The sequence below is a fragment of the Solea solea genome, chromosome 7 (assembly GCF_958295425.1).
Source record: "Solea solea chromosome 7, fSolSol10.1, whole genome shotgun sequence".
Lineage (NCBI taxonomy): Eukaryota > Metazoa > Chordata > Actinopteri > Pleuronectiformes > Soleidae > Solea > Solea solea.
In genome coordinates this window covers 11,439,109-11,455,222 of record NC_081140.1, presented here as the reverse complement: position 1 = coordinate 11,455,222, position 16,114 = coordinate 11,439,109, and the positions used below count along the sequence as shown (strand labels likewise).

The 16,114-nt window shown below is 39.6% G+C and overlaps 1 protein-coding gene across 1 annotated transcript in view; it reads right to left on the bottom strand.

Moving 5' to 3' along the window:
* The window catches only part of zbbx (zinc finger, B-box domain containing), a 54,954-nt gene that overhangs the window by 19,041 nt on the left and 19,799 nt on the right, over nucleotides 1–16,114 (bottom strand). Inside the window, exons 8-13 of the mRNA XM_058634464.1 lie at nucleotides 13,997–14,128; nucleotides 10,792–11,014; nucleotides 9,350–9,509; nucleotides 5,323–5,417; nucleotides 1,472–1,593; nucleotides 1,236–1,291 (exon numbers count right to left, since the gene is read on the bottom strand). Of these exons, the coding sequence (XP_058490447.1) occupies nucleotides 1,236–1,291; nucleotides 1,472–1,593; nucleotides 5,323–5,417; nucleotides 9,350–9,509; nucleotides 10,792–11,014; nucleotides 13,997–14,128 (788 nt within the window). The remainder of the gene's footprint in view (nucleotides 1–1,235; nucleotides 1,292–1,471; nucleotides 1,594–5,322; nucleotides 5,418–9,349; nucleotides 9,510–10,791; nucleotides 11,015–13,996; nucleotides 14,129–16,114) is intronic.

Here is a 16,114-nt window from a genome sequence, read left to right as displayed (position 1 = left end):
ATTTATTTAATCAAATGACACAATATAAATTGAGCAACTTTGATCAATGGGCGGCAAGTAAATTAGCCGGATTTCTTTTCACAGAGCCAGTGGGTGTTGTTCACAGTTCAGCAAATCTTCACAGCACTACTTTTTTTTTAATTAAGATCAAGATGAAGATTTTCACACCAAGATGCATCACATTATACAATTTTCTCCTCCCTTATGGTTTAAAAAGAACACTGTATATGATAAATATATTATTGTATGACATGTGTTGGATGAGCAATGCATTTAACAGTTTCTTTAACTATTCATGATATCACTTTGGTCTAGGACGAGACCTGTGGACACTGTTCATAGGTAGCTTGCACATGTCTTTCTTGGAGACACTCACTTTACTCAATTTTGCTTTTTGTCTTGACCCCTGGATTAAGTTGCTCTTGTTTGGACAGTTGTTTCTGGACTTTGTGTTTTCCTTACCCGTTTGCTTCTGTTTTTACTTTGTGTCTGGTTTCCTGTTTTATTTTTGTACTTTTTCCTAGTGTGTGTACCTTATTAAGTTTGACTTCCTGTACTGGCTTCCCTGTGGATTGTCTGCCCCACACTAATTTGATTCACCGGTGTCTGATGATGCCTGCCTCTCGAGTGTATATAGGGCTTGTTTAGACTGCAGCCCAAATAGAATTTGTAAGAATTCCACCAGCGATGCTTGGTGGAATCGTGTGGTGGGGACGTTTGATGATGCAATATGGCACTCGAATTTCAAAATGCGAGAAAAGACATTCAGCATTATCCCATTTTGTTTTCCACTGTGTTGATCGTTTAATGTGCCTCCAATTAACTTCCGTCTCTGCGGATCTATGTCAACTTCTGAGACGCGCTGCGAGTGACGAAGGAGACACTATGAAATCCTGTGTGAGCGACCGCGAGGTTCAGATTGAAACGGATCTGTAAAAATCTGATCAGAGTCGCATTCGAAAACCACCTCCGTAAAGTGTTTGAATGAGATTGTGTTTTTTTTACCTGTCCATATGGTCAAAAAAGTCAAGCTAGATACATTCTTGATCCGATTAGTTTTTTTCTGTTTTTCTGTTTGTGTTTTGCTTGTTGCCTTTTTGTTAGTTTCTTATTTTATCTCATTTGTTAATTCTTTTGACAGACATGGCGCTTTTGTCACACAGAACACCATCGCTGTTTTTCTTGGTAGGTATCTTTTAAGGTCACAGAAGAAACATTTTGAAACTGAGGCTTACTCTCTGTTGCTGTTCATCCTCTTCTCTGCACAGTCTCCATTTATATCCGTGTCTGTCTACAGAAAAATAAAAAGAATGGAGAATGAGACAGCACGATAAAGACGGTAACAAAGGACGTGCTGTTGCCTGTGAGGTCTTGTGTGACTTTACTCCCTGCTTGCTCTGTCTAGATTCGATATGCAAGTTCATGCAGGTAAAACATTTCTGTTAAAATAAAATGCAGCAGTTTGTCTCACCTCATCCTGGACATCTATGACAAGGCACGATTCAGGTGTGGTAATCTGAGCCTGAGCCTTGCCCCTGCTGACAGGGACAGCAAACAATGATGCATAGTAGAGACGGAAATCTTCCTCCTGAGCTATAAACACAGACACACAGACACACGCATCAAGATGGGGAAAGAGGGAGAGAGTCCTGTTGAGTGTTTCAATATGAGTAAAGCACTTGCACAGTAATGCCACAGTGAGAAGAAAAATTTGATAATTCATTCCACCAGGGAGATTATGTTTTTGCCCATGTATGTCTGGTCGTCTGTCTGTTTCAGTAATTCAGTCTTAAGGCCACCATTAGATTTGTTGTTTTAGCAATGCTTAAATAACCGTACAGTATAATTACTTCTCAATCACTTAATTGGAACACAGGAGACATGTATGGAGTTTTAATCTAACATAATTCTGAAAAAACAACAACCCATAAACAAGCTTCTACAGGTTAAAGCATTCAGTGTGACCTGCCCTTACACTAATTAATATTATTGGTTACACGTGTGTTTATCCTACAATTTCATGTCGAAAAATACCTGCTGTGAAAATCAACTTAATCCAAATACCAATGATCGCAGATTTTGACAGACAAAAAAACAACAACAACACTTTCATTCCAATTGCAGCATGGTGCATTAAAACCAGTGGAAGCTGAGCTTCAATGGATCTCTATGGCAGAATGTATAAATAACTGGGCCTGAAATGAGCTTCCCCTGTCCCCAAAAACCAGCAAACAAAGCATTGTGTATGCCTTGATAGCAGCAAGGAAATGTGTGCTCTTATCCTTTCTTATTCCTGGGATCATAGGCCATGGAATCACAGAAAGCTCTACACTTGGGTCTTTAGTAATTTATAATCTCGTTTCAGTTGAAAGATGTTGTCCGTGTATCAGGGGGATGAAAGCGGAGGATCACACTACACAGCGAGGACACTACACTGCTGCTGCTCAAATGAAAGTAGATGCGTGCCGTTGTCCACAGTACATCTATGACTAAGTGATTATCCATGTGCATTTCGGTTCACATGGTTATTTAGGTACATACAGACCGAGAATATTAAAAATGTGGTCAGTATTTTCTGCTTTTTCTCTCATTATTATTATCAGTCTGTGTTTTTCCTGAATCTGTCTTTTACCACTTCAAATTGCCTCCCTCTCTATCTTTTCTCTCACAAACAATCCTCACCAAATGGGTCTGACAGATCAGGAACATTAGAATTTAAAACAAGGGAGTGCTCCTGACACGACGCCAGAAAACGGCTTCTTGTCATTCATCATTCATGGACACACACATCGCCTGCTTTCATATTTAAAGGCAGGGGAGGAGAAGAAATGCTGCAACCTGTTGTAATTGGCATGTGGTGAGAAAGTTTGGAACAGGTGGCAGGAATATTTTATCAGCTACCGTACAGCTCTGCATTTCCCAAAGACACAGCTGTCTTCCTCTCATTTACATATCACTAAAACAATTAAATATCAATTATTAAATCGTGAGCAGCCTCCCAGCAAGAAGGTTGCTGGTCTGCTTCCAAGCCCGGGCCTTTCTGTATGAAGTTTGCACGTTCTCCCTGTGTGTGTGTGTGGGTCTCCTCTCACAGTCCAAAAACATGCAGAGGTTAATTTGACACTCTGACCAACTGACCGTAGGTTCAGAAACAGTGACTACAGATTAAGGAACACACTGTCAACATACTTGTTGAATGTTGGGTTCTGAATTAACATTAAGTCAATGAGAGTTTTGCAAAAGAAAAAAGGAATAAGAATCAAACCACAGCAAATGGTCCAGTAAATAAGTGAATTTAAAGTAAGTGACATGCTGTATGGGATAGGCCAAGATGGAGGAAGATGATCTACTGTGGCGACCCATAAAGGAAAGAGCCAAGAGAAGAAGAAGAAGAAGAAGAAGAAGAAGAAGAAGAAGAAGAAGAAGAAGAGGAGACTCGCAGGTTGTACACTGTGTACTTGGGCTTGCTCAATTAATTGGGAAAACAATCAAAATCCCAAAACGACAATGCAGTTGCAAGATCCAAATTGAAAGACATTGAAATTATCGGATATAGATAAAATATATGACAAAACAGCATTCCGATGAAACTCCACGGTGCTGTAGGAAATCCCTGGGCCAAAAATCTGGCTCTTTAGATGCGAAACTATTTTTAATTTCCTCTATAATGTTGAATCATCATGATTTTAATAGACCTTTTTTTTTTGTACAGGAACTGGATGAATTGAAGGCATTATTAAAATTGGATAGTGGGGCAGAAAAAAAAGAGAAGAGAAAAGTGGAAAGATGCTTATACTGTATATAAACGTTAAGATACTTATCTTAGGCACATATCTATCAGCTGGTAAAAAGGTTGATACTGATACTGGGTTTTTATTTCAGGATTAAATCCTGCCTTTCTTTTCAATCTAAAAAAAGAGACCATTTGCTTCCACTTTTATGAGGTTTATCATCAACGTATGATCTCTCACTCATCACTCACTGTTTGCTATATGAGTGTTGGTTGGAATTCTTCGTCTATTCATAGACTAAAATATTAATATATTATATAGAATATTCATTTATAAAGTTATTCTCTGTCTTCTCCCCTCCCACCTGTTGACATTTATCAATCAGTGGAGCTTCTGGATCCTATCAGCTTCGTTCCCAGGATTATCTCTCCCTGTCTGTCCCAAGGGTCCGAACTGAATTGTGGGAAAAAGGCTTTTGTGTTTGCTGCTCCCTTTGCTTGGAATGAACTGCAGGAAGATTTGAAACTTGCTTGGTCTCACGGGATGTTTTTAGGAGAATGTTGGACGACTTGCAGGCAGACACGTCCAGTCTGTAGATGTTCTTGCTAATTTATTGTGTTTGTATGATTCTGTGGGCCTTTGTGATTGTGATCCTGAAAATTGCATGTATGGCTGCTGACTGTCTGTAACCTTGTTGTACTTTGTTTGGAACTGTGCTGTTGCCTGTCTTGGCCAGGGCACACTTGAAAAATATTTTTAATCTCAATGTAATTCTTTTTGTTAACCATATCTGATTTATTGGAGCATTTTAAAATATGCACCTCATACTTTTTTCTAAGCTACAAGGACTCTCTAGTGACAAAGAAATATTATTTCAAACTCCAATTTCCAAATCTGTGAGGTTTCTTTATATAAAACGTTTTTCTTTAGGCAGCACAGGGAACCATTTTGACCTTAAAGAAAGTATTTAAGAGGTTTGGGAAAGAGGGGAAGCAAAGACGTGCAGCTCTTAACAAGTCTGGAATTGCTGTGGCTGATTGAAGTGATGAGAGGCAGTTGACAGAGTCTGATGGTTTGGATAGGGACAGACAAAGCTGCTCTACTTGACTCCTGACGGCCGGGACAGTCCCCCGACTGATGAGCTCCATGCCATGAGTTCAAGACTAGAGGTCGACCCATAACCCATAACACCGCCCACCACCAACCCCCCATCCCGTCAAGCTCCTTTTCTTACCCAAGCAGAGTGTAACCTGTCAGGCATGAGCTGCCTCCAACAACCCTACCCACACAATCACAGCCAGTGATTACACATCACACCACCACGGATGGATGACCAAGCACTGATTCCTCCACTGAGAGGGAGAAGTTTTTTTAACTTTTGCTATCGTGTGTGTGTGTGTACAGTATGTGCGTGCATGCAGTTCTTTCTATTCTGCCCTTGTTTTATCTGAGAGTCTGTTTGTGCTAGGCATCATAAAGGTGGAGTGTGCAGCAAGATACCAATGCTAACATCCTGATTTAGCGCGACACAGTGTTCATGCACATACAGACGTGTGTACATAATGCAACTGTGTGCACGCATGTGTATTACCTGTCAGGCCGACCTCCTCCTCTGAGTCAAGTTCAGATCGTGACTTTGAATCTGCAGCCAAAGTCGACGAAGGCACGTATGTTTCAATAGGTGTTCTGTAAACAAAATAAATACATAAATAAATAAATAAATAAATAAATACTGCATTCAATAAAAAATTAAACATAAACCCACAGATCCTTGGCGACAGTCCAGACAAAACAATCACTTAGACTGAGTAAAAATTGCCTTATTTGTCTTAGAAATGAGCCGATATTATACTCAGTATCAGCATGAGTCACGACACTGGTCAAGATCACGGGGTGGATATCAAAAATTAAATATGATCCAGAAACCTAGCATATAAAAAGAATGCCTCACTAACCACATAATGTATTCACTAAAAGAAGCAATAACAGTTCACCTGAATCATGTTTTGGGCTGCACACTATTTGTAAGAATTGAATCGCAACATCAATTATATCATCCACCTCAGTCTGTCAGGGTGAGGGCAGACCCTATGCAGACATCTGGGGTGCATCCCAAAAATCTGTGAACCCTTGGACCATACATGTCAAAATATTCAAATGGAATGGAAGGTGGGATCAGGAAAGCATATATCAAGCTGGAGCCTTATTTAGTATGAATGAAACTGGGCATGTATGCATGAGCAGAATGGGGGATCAGCTGCCGACAAAAAGGGGAAAAAAAGGAGACCTAGATTCTGCTGTAGCTCCACTGAAACAGTAAACCTACGACCAATGCTCTCCACCACTATCACGTCTAATCTTGGCAAACTCAATGAGACCTCAAACCTTGTCTCTCATGACGTTTGTATTTTCTGTAATATAATCCCAAGAGTACATTCATTTTGACGCTTACACCCCGTCTTCTCTCAGTACCATCCATCCACAATTGTTCTCCTCACACACAGCACTTTACATGCAGAAGTCTCACTAGCCTTGGGCTGTTTGCATTTAGGCTATTTCCAGTGCACAGCAAGAAGAAACATGTTGGTTTTTTTCCTCCTCTCATCTTACATGTTTACCAATACAGAACATACATATATATATCTATAAAATACATGGTGCAGAATTATTTAAATGTTTGAAAAAGGTGCAACATGATGCCAGCAGAGAAAAATCCCCCAGTATAAATAAACTGTGATGAAGAGCGTAAGAATAGTAGTAGTAAGAATTTCAATAAGTGCCACACTAGTCTGCACCCTGTAAGGTAAAGCCTCTCTGAAAGTGAAACGTGAAATACAGATTTACTACTAAGATGCTAATTAGAGACTCATTTTTTAGTATTGACAGGATGGAACATTGTTACATTATGTAAAATACATGATCTCTAAATTACATTGTTTCAATTCCAGGAAAGATACTTCACCTTTTGAAGAAAACATCTCTTAGACAGATGGGAATACTTTTGACACCCCATGCAATAACAGACATAGATGGGTCTTCCAATGGGACCACTGTTGCTGCTAAATTTGCTATATGTGTGGACAAAGGTTAACTCAATCAAATCTGACATTTTGTACCAAAAGTGCTTCATGGAAGCCATCACATATATAATAGATATTTTGACCTTATTTCAACCATAGCCTTTGTACTCAAAGTTGAAACCTTGAGAACAGGTCAAATCAGTCGTCCAAAACAATTAACAACTTGACAACCTACAATATCTCTGGAGAGACTATGGACAAATATTGGTCAAGACACAAAGGAAAGAAGGACATCTTGTTATGTATTTATACTTCTAACCTTTTAGCAACTAGCACCAGATCTTCGACTTGTTTCCTTTTAAATATCCTCCAAGTGGAATCAGGGCTTGGTAAAAAATGCAAAATGTCATCACCTCAAAAGCCCATTCGTCTTTGAACGATTTTGAAGGTGTTTTACCTGCTGCCCTAAAGCAAACATGTTGCTGTTTTGCTTGCATGCCTCTTTTATAATGCTACTTTCATATATTGCATTTAGCGGTTACCTCCTGGCAACTCAGGTATGAATACTCACTCATAACCTTTTCTGCGGATGCAAATTAAAAATTGGAGACTCTATTTTTCTTAACTAATGGCTCTGCCCTTATTTGCCCTTTTCTTTTACAACCATGACGCCAACATTATTACTCATTGGAATTGCATTCATTAAGACAATAAAGGCTCAATGGCCTTTAGAAGATGTGTGCTTGGTGCATGCAGACAACGGTGGCTCACTGAATGTCTGTCTTCTACCTTTTCCTGGCCTATATTATGTCTAAAATCAGCATAGTGCATATGTCTTGTTGGGAATCTGTAAACTGAAGTCCTTTTTGCTTATGACTCAAACACCACAACCTCCAGGCCACCCACAAATCTAACATGGGGATAGAGTTTATGACCCTGATATAGCTACGCATTTTGAGCTGGTTCTTTCCTCCTCCACACCATCTCCCTCCTTCACTCTCTTTCCTATAATTATAGATCCTTGTTAAAATTCAACCTCTCACTCTTTCTCCCTGCCATCCATCCATCCAGCCAGTCTCTCTGTCTCTCCATTAAGCTCTGCCACCATCACTGCTGCAGGCTTATTGCACTCTAGATTGGGTCTCTGGTCTATTCCACAGTTAAAGGCTGCTACAGCTGGGGACTTCCATTCCAGCTCAGGCAGTCAGCAGGCCTAAAACTTCACTCTGCTCCACTCTCCTCCAGCCTGCTCTCCAGTGGGCTACTCAGCCCAAAAGGAGCTGCTTAAATAAAGGACTGTAATAATGGGACCTGCTGAAGCCAGGCCCTCAGGCAGTCAACTGCACAATAAGTGCTGAGAAACTGCTTTGTACACTGGTGGGTTATGTAGGATGACCATAGGCGGGAAAGTGTGGTGGCAATAGGAGATGTGTGTGTGTGTGTGTGTGTGGGTGTGATGTGAAAACTGTGTGTGCGCACATTGGCCTATTTCTGTCTCCAGCAATTGAAGTAGCATGATTAGATGTGTGAAATGTGATGAGACAAGCCTGATGTTCCCAGCAGTACAAGAAGTAACCTCACTTTGTCACTAAGTGACTTCTCTATGTGCAAGGTCAATAGTTAGAATGTTCACTCCAACTGTCTTATGCTCATGGGCACAGAGAGATGATTGTAAGGGTGACAAGTGGCATAGTTTTGCAATGATTAAAAACACTGAAAATAAAGATAAACATAAGCTGAAATGGTTTCCAAATGGTTATTTTGTTTCCGTTTACTTCACTGGCAACTTCATCCTGGAATTGGAAACAAACTATCAAGTTGACAAAGAGCTTCACATCAACACTGTGGCTAATTTATCCATCTGACAAAAGTATACTTTCAGCTCTTTTGCTAATTAGGCACAGTGTTTGAAAAGAGATGTAAGAAAAGGGAGAGTTTAACTGTTTTACTGTTTACAATCAATAAATTAGTAGCAGTAGAAGATGAGTAAGTGAGTTGAAATATTATATTTGTTGTTCTAAAATGTTCTAAATAAAATGTTGGACAGTTTAACAACTGAGAACTTTGGGGCACAATTTTGTTGAAGTGAGATCTGCAGTTAAAGCTCAGCTGCTAATATTAGCAAGAATGGTCATCCTGTCCTCAGGAATCTGGCCCTCTGGGCTGAGTTTGCCAAAGTTTGGCCTGGAGCCTAAACTTGACAAACTCTGTGAAAAGACTTAAGGGGCTGAATGCTGAATATATTTGTACAAAGAATTCTTACTTACCAATGGCAAATATCAAAGGTAAAAGTGGAATAATCACCTTGTAAATTAGTAGTTAACAAAGACAAAGTAAGAACCCTAAGTTTGATGCATTGTTTAATAAACAAAAAAACCTTTATTGCTGCTATAAGAGCACAAAACTATGACTACACAATTGTGAGTTACCTAAAACCTAACAAAGGAAAGAACAATTTGTTGTCCGGCATACTGAGGAGGGATGAAACACAATTCTCAAAGGATCTATTGCTTGAACCCCATGACAGAAGCCTCTACATGCTTTACAATATTTATGAGTGGTGCTCGCACATTGTTGTCTGTCTGTCTGTGTGTGTACCTGCGGTGCTTCTTGAGAAGCAATCTGTCTGTGTAGGTAAGGCTGTTTGGTGTGAACTCCACCCTGACAGGTATCCTCCCTTGTCCTTCTCCGCATCCTCGTCCTTCAACTTCTCTGTCTGCAGTGAGGTCAGCCTGGGTTGCTATAGCTGACACTAAAACTGAAGAAATGCAGGTGGAGGGGGATATCACAGAAAGTAACATTCATGTAAGAGGATGAAAATATAGCCAAAAGGAAAGAGCATGTCAGACGATGTAGACAGGGGAGCACAAAAACATCATCTGCCAGATTCTCAACACCTCCCCTAAAGAAGTGAGAAAACACCTTGTCACCACGTCAAGAGTGCCAAAACACAAACAGACAGGAGAGAGCCCCCTGGGAATAAGAAAGAGATGTATGCAAAGCTAAGGGAACATAGTAAGAGCATGAGAGGAGAGGAAAAGATAGAGGTGAGAATGAGAAATGTTATGATTGTGCTCCAGACACTTTGGCAGTCCACAGTGGCAGCATCAAATTGGGCAAGGTTGCCTTTGGCTTGACAGAAATAATTAGGGCTGGAGGGGTTAGCAGCAATTTGCAGAGCAGAGCAAAAGGAGAGAGGAGCAGAGCCTGCCCAAGCAGTAGAGCAGAGAAAATAGCAGGCCTAATAAAAAGCACAAACACCTAGACACATACACACAGAAAGCAGAATAATAGTGCTAATAACACACACACACACACATTACCCTGCACGTACAAACATGCACACACAGGATACGTGTGAAAAGCCATTACAAATTGCCTGACGCATCGGAGCTTTCACGCATGCGCATAGACACTCAGCTGAGGCGATTATTGCCGTGGTGTGGCGTTGGGCCACCCCGAATACTCTCTCATTATCTCAATATGCAACAGCCATGGATTAGTCTCCTACTGCAGTGGTAAGCACTTTCTGAACGACCTGAACAGTTCAGATCAGAGCAGAGACAGTGATAGGGGACGTGTGAAAGTGGAGGAGTGGGTGAAAATTGGATGAAAGAAGGAGAGAGGGAGACCCATAAAGAGAAAGACATAATGGATAAAACATTGAGAGAAAATAATTACTGAAGTATCAATGTGTGCAGAAGTTCGTGTGAGAGCGAGAAGATGCTGCAGTGATAGTTTTATTGATGGCCATATTTAGTTTGGAAAATTATTTTTGTTCCACATGAAGAAATAAACAGCTAGGCAATCAAATCTGATTCTGGTTTTCTGTAACAAATCACACAGCACAGCCACAACACAATTCAATGGAGGGCAAGGCTTATATACTGAATGGGTGATGGGACACCCAGTAAAAAGTAAAAAAAAATATTGGGAATTATTGAGGTTGAATGTGGAACTGTGGATGATTTATTGGCCCACCCTTCAACAATGGTCTAATCCTGTGTGTAAGTCTGAATGCCTTTGTCAATGCAGTTTACCTGGGCGAACAGGTATCCACATAGCAACCTCATTTTCCTCCATGTGGTCTCCTGCTTCATCATTTGTCTCTCCCCTCCACTGCCTGAGAGCCTCCTGGAAAGACCTTGCAGACTCTTCTTCATCATATTCTCCTCCTAGAAGGCAAGTGGGAAATCCCTGCTCAGCCTTGCTTTTCGGCTCGAATCCAAAATTGCTCTCCTCTGAATGATTCACAACCAACACCTGCAATGAAATTCACAAACATATTCTCACGTTATATAAAGATTAATTAAATGAAGTCCTGCTGAAGGGATTTCATGACCTGAAGAAGTATGAAGCAGGCGTGAACAACCGCTATTTCATGCAGACTACTTTATTGCTTTAATCCCATTATATTTCATGCTGATTAAATACGTCAGGAGTGTTTGATTAAACATAGGCTACTTACTTACATTTTAAGATGAGTTTCATTAGGCTCTTTTATTTTCTGAAATCACTGAAGTGCCTGTGGACCAAAGATGCTTCAGAAGCAGATGTGGTTTCTGTAGCACATGATCGTGATGTGCAGGTCAATAACTCACAGAAACATTGCGTGCAACAGGCTGTGATTATCGACCACCTTACACCGACCAAAGTGGTGTGGAAGGAGCTGAGGTGAGGACTAACACTAACACGTCAGGGGGAGAACAGGTATTAAAAAACACCTGAACCTTACATCACCACAGCTTGTTAACTTTTACATTCCAATAACAAAACACATGCCAAGTAATTTACTTGACTGTTGGGTGTCAGCAAAGTATTTCCATTATCACTTTAGGAAAGCTTAGCCCCCAACCCTTATATTAGTGTTTATATTAAAAATGAATGCTATTGCAAAACAAGGGATTACATTTACCTATGTTACACTGTGTGTAACTGTAGATGCTTTGACATATGAACTCTGGACGATGTACAGAAATTCAATTTTAATCTGCTGGAATAATTTGATAAAAAACAAGTTTGTTTTAAGTGTACACAGTTTTTGTTTTTTTTATAAATCACTAAAATCTTTCACTGTAAAGCAAAAGTAAAGAATGTCAAGTTTGTTTCAACACTGCCAGGCCAGTGCGTCCATATAAGCAAAGATGGTGGAGTTGATCACAAGAGGCTTTTAATGTCATTTTACTTTACCCTCTACACAGTGTGTTATTCATTTATTTCTTGATAAATGAGTCCATTGCATGACATTTTAAATGCAGGGACACTTCTGTGTGCCAATACAAGAGCAAGGACAAACATGTCTTTACAATTTGCACTCAGGCAAGTTGGCCTGTGACCTTGACTTGACCTTTTTTTTAAATTATTACAAAGTAATGTGGTAGAAAATGGATGAATGGATGGATGGGGAAAATGTATCTCAGTAGTAGCTAAATTATTAATATAACTTTCAAGATAGTGTTCATCAGAAGTAACATTTCTAAAGTGATTTAAGATGTTGCATACTGTTACCAGCTGTGGATCACTGGCTAGAGGAGATTGTCCTATATAGTCGGAGAGTAAGTGGTTCATTCCTCCAGTGTCCTTGGGGGAGACACTTAAACCAAGACAGCCTCTGACACTTGTGCTGTTAAGGTTTGAATTGGATGATAGAGAAGCACTTTTTGTGTGTGAATAGGTGAATATGATTCAATGTGAAAAAGAAATTTAATTTTAAGGGTGAATAATGAAGATGTCAGTGGTTTTTTTTCCTTCAGCTCAAGCTTCTCAGTGGCAGCATGGAATGGTAACTATTAATCAACCAAACTGTATGCATTACAAAAGTTATGAAGAATCTGATGTGTACTACACCCTGCATTCATTTTTTATAAAAAATACTAATTGCAAGGATTTAAAACTATTTAAACTCCCTCTTACGTCATACAGATGCAGACTCAGTTGTTCATGGTCGGTGACATTTTGAAAGGAAGTCTGAACATTCAGTTTGAATCCAGTGTTGCGCACCTATATATCATATACAGAAGACATGGTAATTTCCTCAGTACCTATTATGAGACCAGCTGTTTGAAAAGAGTGCTGTGTGATTGAGGTCAATGGAGCTCTGTGGTGTCGGAAATGTCTGTGTGAATGTCAGACTCAGACTGTTGGGGGCCCATTTTTTAGTCCAAAGGTATACAGATCTAAAGCCTAACTGTAGATACAGCCTGTGGATTCGGAATCAATTAGGGTTAGTTTGAGTACTTTCCGGTTGACTCACAGGGTGCAGGCATACAACTCATATTGTGTAAAAAGGCTTTTTTTTAAAAACATATTTGTGGCACTGTCACAGCAAGTGAATCACAAATGGAGCGTTTAATAACAATGGATCAGTAGGCGTTTTGTTGTGGGGGGTACATTTTTAAGGATTCTTTTAAACATTTGTGCAAATGTATATAGTAAACTATGCAGAAAGATAAACTAAGTAAATGCAACACATAACAGGAAATTAATACATATACAGTAAAAGACTGTACCCTGTAGAATTAAATTTGACAAACAGCAGGTTTTTGAGAGAGAAACTTGGGAACTTATCACCTTGTGCTCATTTAACACACACACACACACACTACATTTTATATTTTAAGGCTTTGACCTGGTGTTGCTGTCCACATAAAAATGCTTACATTTGCCTTGTGTTATTAGAAGCTGAGAACAGACAGGACCAAAAGCAAAGCCACATAACTATATGATAAGTGATATATGATAACCGTTATGATGTGTTTAAAAGTCTCCTGGTGATAATAATAAATAATTATTATGCACCTTTGCATAATAATTATTGCAACTCATCATATGTATCCGGTGATTCATCATTTTCATCTTTTGTTTACCTACAAACTCTTTTATAACAATTGTAACATACCGGTTTCTACAGAGATATGGAATGTGCCATGAAAGTAGTTAGGAGCGTGTTACATCACACAGTATACACTAAATTACCTAAGTCTGCATATCCTCTTACAATTTTATCCCTTTAGTATATTGTAAATAACTGCCAGATACTGAAAAGTGTTCTGGAAAAATGGACAAAAGCACTTACTCACATGACGTTTTCTGGCCCTTTTATGGTTAAAATAAGCAAAAATCCGTACAGACATTTTGAGACTAAGGTGTTAAAGGGTTAAAATCATTTATAAAAGTGACAGTGTGTCTGATTAAGAAATAATAACAGTAAGTGAAGCAAGTATATCAGCAGAGGTTGCCACCTACCTGGTTAGGATCAGAGTGCAGTTGCATAGGTGTTGCCATGGCTGCACCACCTTTTTCTAGGCTCTGTTCTCCTGGTCTGGTCTGGTTGTTACTGAGAACATCTTGAGTGCTCACAAGGGTTTGTAATTCTGTCTGTAAAAGAAATGCACAGAACAAGAGATAAGATCAACATTGCGTTGACTGAATACAATGGCAAGTGTTGTTGTGGTCTTGTTTTAAACAAAAATATAAAAAGAGGAATTAAGCATCATCAGACAAACCAGGTCATAACTGAACTAAGCAGCATTGAGGTGAATGTTTACATAACTAAAATAAGTCTAGCTGTGAAACTCTGTTGAACTATTTTTCATTCTTAGAAAGCCAGTTCTGTTTGAACTCTTGAATGAATGAGAATCTTCACACACATTTTGAGAAACAAACACAAGTTCTATTTGTACATTTATTTTCGTAAAACATTGTGCTAGCTGACAATAGCTCGGCTGCTTGATGTGACAGGCTACCGTAAAAGTTACGATATTACAAAAACAAAGCTTGTTACGGATCATATTATTTCATTACAACAAAAAAGTTTTATACAAAAGTAATGCCCAACACTGTATAGTACTGCAGTTGCTTAAAGATGTGTGATAATGTGTATTTATGTTGTTTTTTTGTAGAATACTATTAATTTTTAAGACAGCAAACAGATACACTGTATTATACTTTTTCGCCGCCCCTTATATATGTTTGTACTTGTACAGCAAGATAGTAAGATGCAAAACTGATACAGTCACATTGATAAACTTGCAGGCTATTCACTAACTTCAAGATTGCTCCACTAACACGGGAGGTGGTCACACTCTCTGCCATTCCAATATGGAACATTCTTGAATTATTTCCTGTGCTTACTCGTGGCTCCTGAGCATTTCTGCATTCAAGATTATCTTCTACTCACAGTACATTATGTGTTATGTGTTTCTACATTAGGTCTGGAAACAAATGAGCCCTAGCAGAACAATCAGGTATACACTGTACCTGCGCCTCTTTCCTTATTGTGCTTTAATATTTTCCAGTTCAATTTTAATCTTGTCACAACTAAAATCTGCAACTTTTGTCTTATTAATGACAGCATTGAACTCTCCTGCCAACCAAGGATTATAATTTGGGAAAACATGCTATTCATTCTCCAGGAAAGACAAGACTTGGCACACAAGTTAATGTAACAAATGACTTTGACAGAGATGTTGTCAAAATCACAGCTGTCATCGAAAAACACAGTCCCGCCTGTGCCACAAAAACACTCTCTTTACTTTTAACAGGCATCCTCTGAAGACTTTTGCAACAAAGCCCTCTTTAGTGTCTGTGCAAAACAAATCAATAGTTGCATCGTGTGATATTCATAGACCTCATGGAACTATGAATATCACACTATTTATTTTAAAGATGGAATGGATGAAACGTGATTAAAGGCCCCATTAATGATAACCAGGGCATCTGGAAAAGAGTCCTGTGTGGGATTTTCAACACTGTCCCAATGCTCAGCTTTCCTTTGTCATCAGGATGCCTCCAAATCCACCCCTTTAGAATTTCAGGGCACCAAAAGCTGTGTCATTGTCTTCTCTTTAACCAGCACCTATCTCTGGTTGTTCACAACTGTATGTGGATAACCATGAGCTCCTGGTAGGGTTCTTCTTGAGGAGTGATGGTTTGTCAAATGGAGAAACCCATAATACCTCCACTCTTACAAATGGCTTACTCAAAATGGCGCACTCCTCACCTGCCACCTTGATTCACACAATCATAAGCTGTCCACTCACGAACCCTCTATTGAGCACTCGACCATCCTTCTACCATCTTTTGTGGTGGAATCAGTAACATGGGAAGTCACACAAAGATCCCTTCAGCGACTGAAACTGTGGACCACCTGGTGCTACATTTGCTCTGGCTTCACTGCATTACGTAAGGCTCCCCAAGCCTTGAGCACTACCATCAGCCTCTGTTCCAGCTACCACCAGACTAAAAACAAGACAGAGAGGCCAAACATGACTCCACTGTGTCACTGTTCCACCTGTCCTTATGAAGATGGCACGGATAGAACACAGCCACAACTCCCTCACCAGTACCACTGCCACATGTATA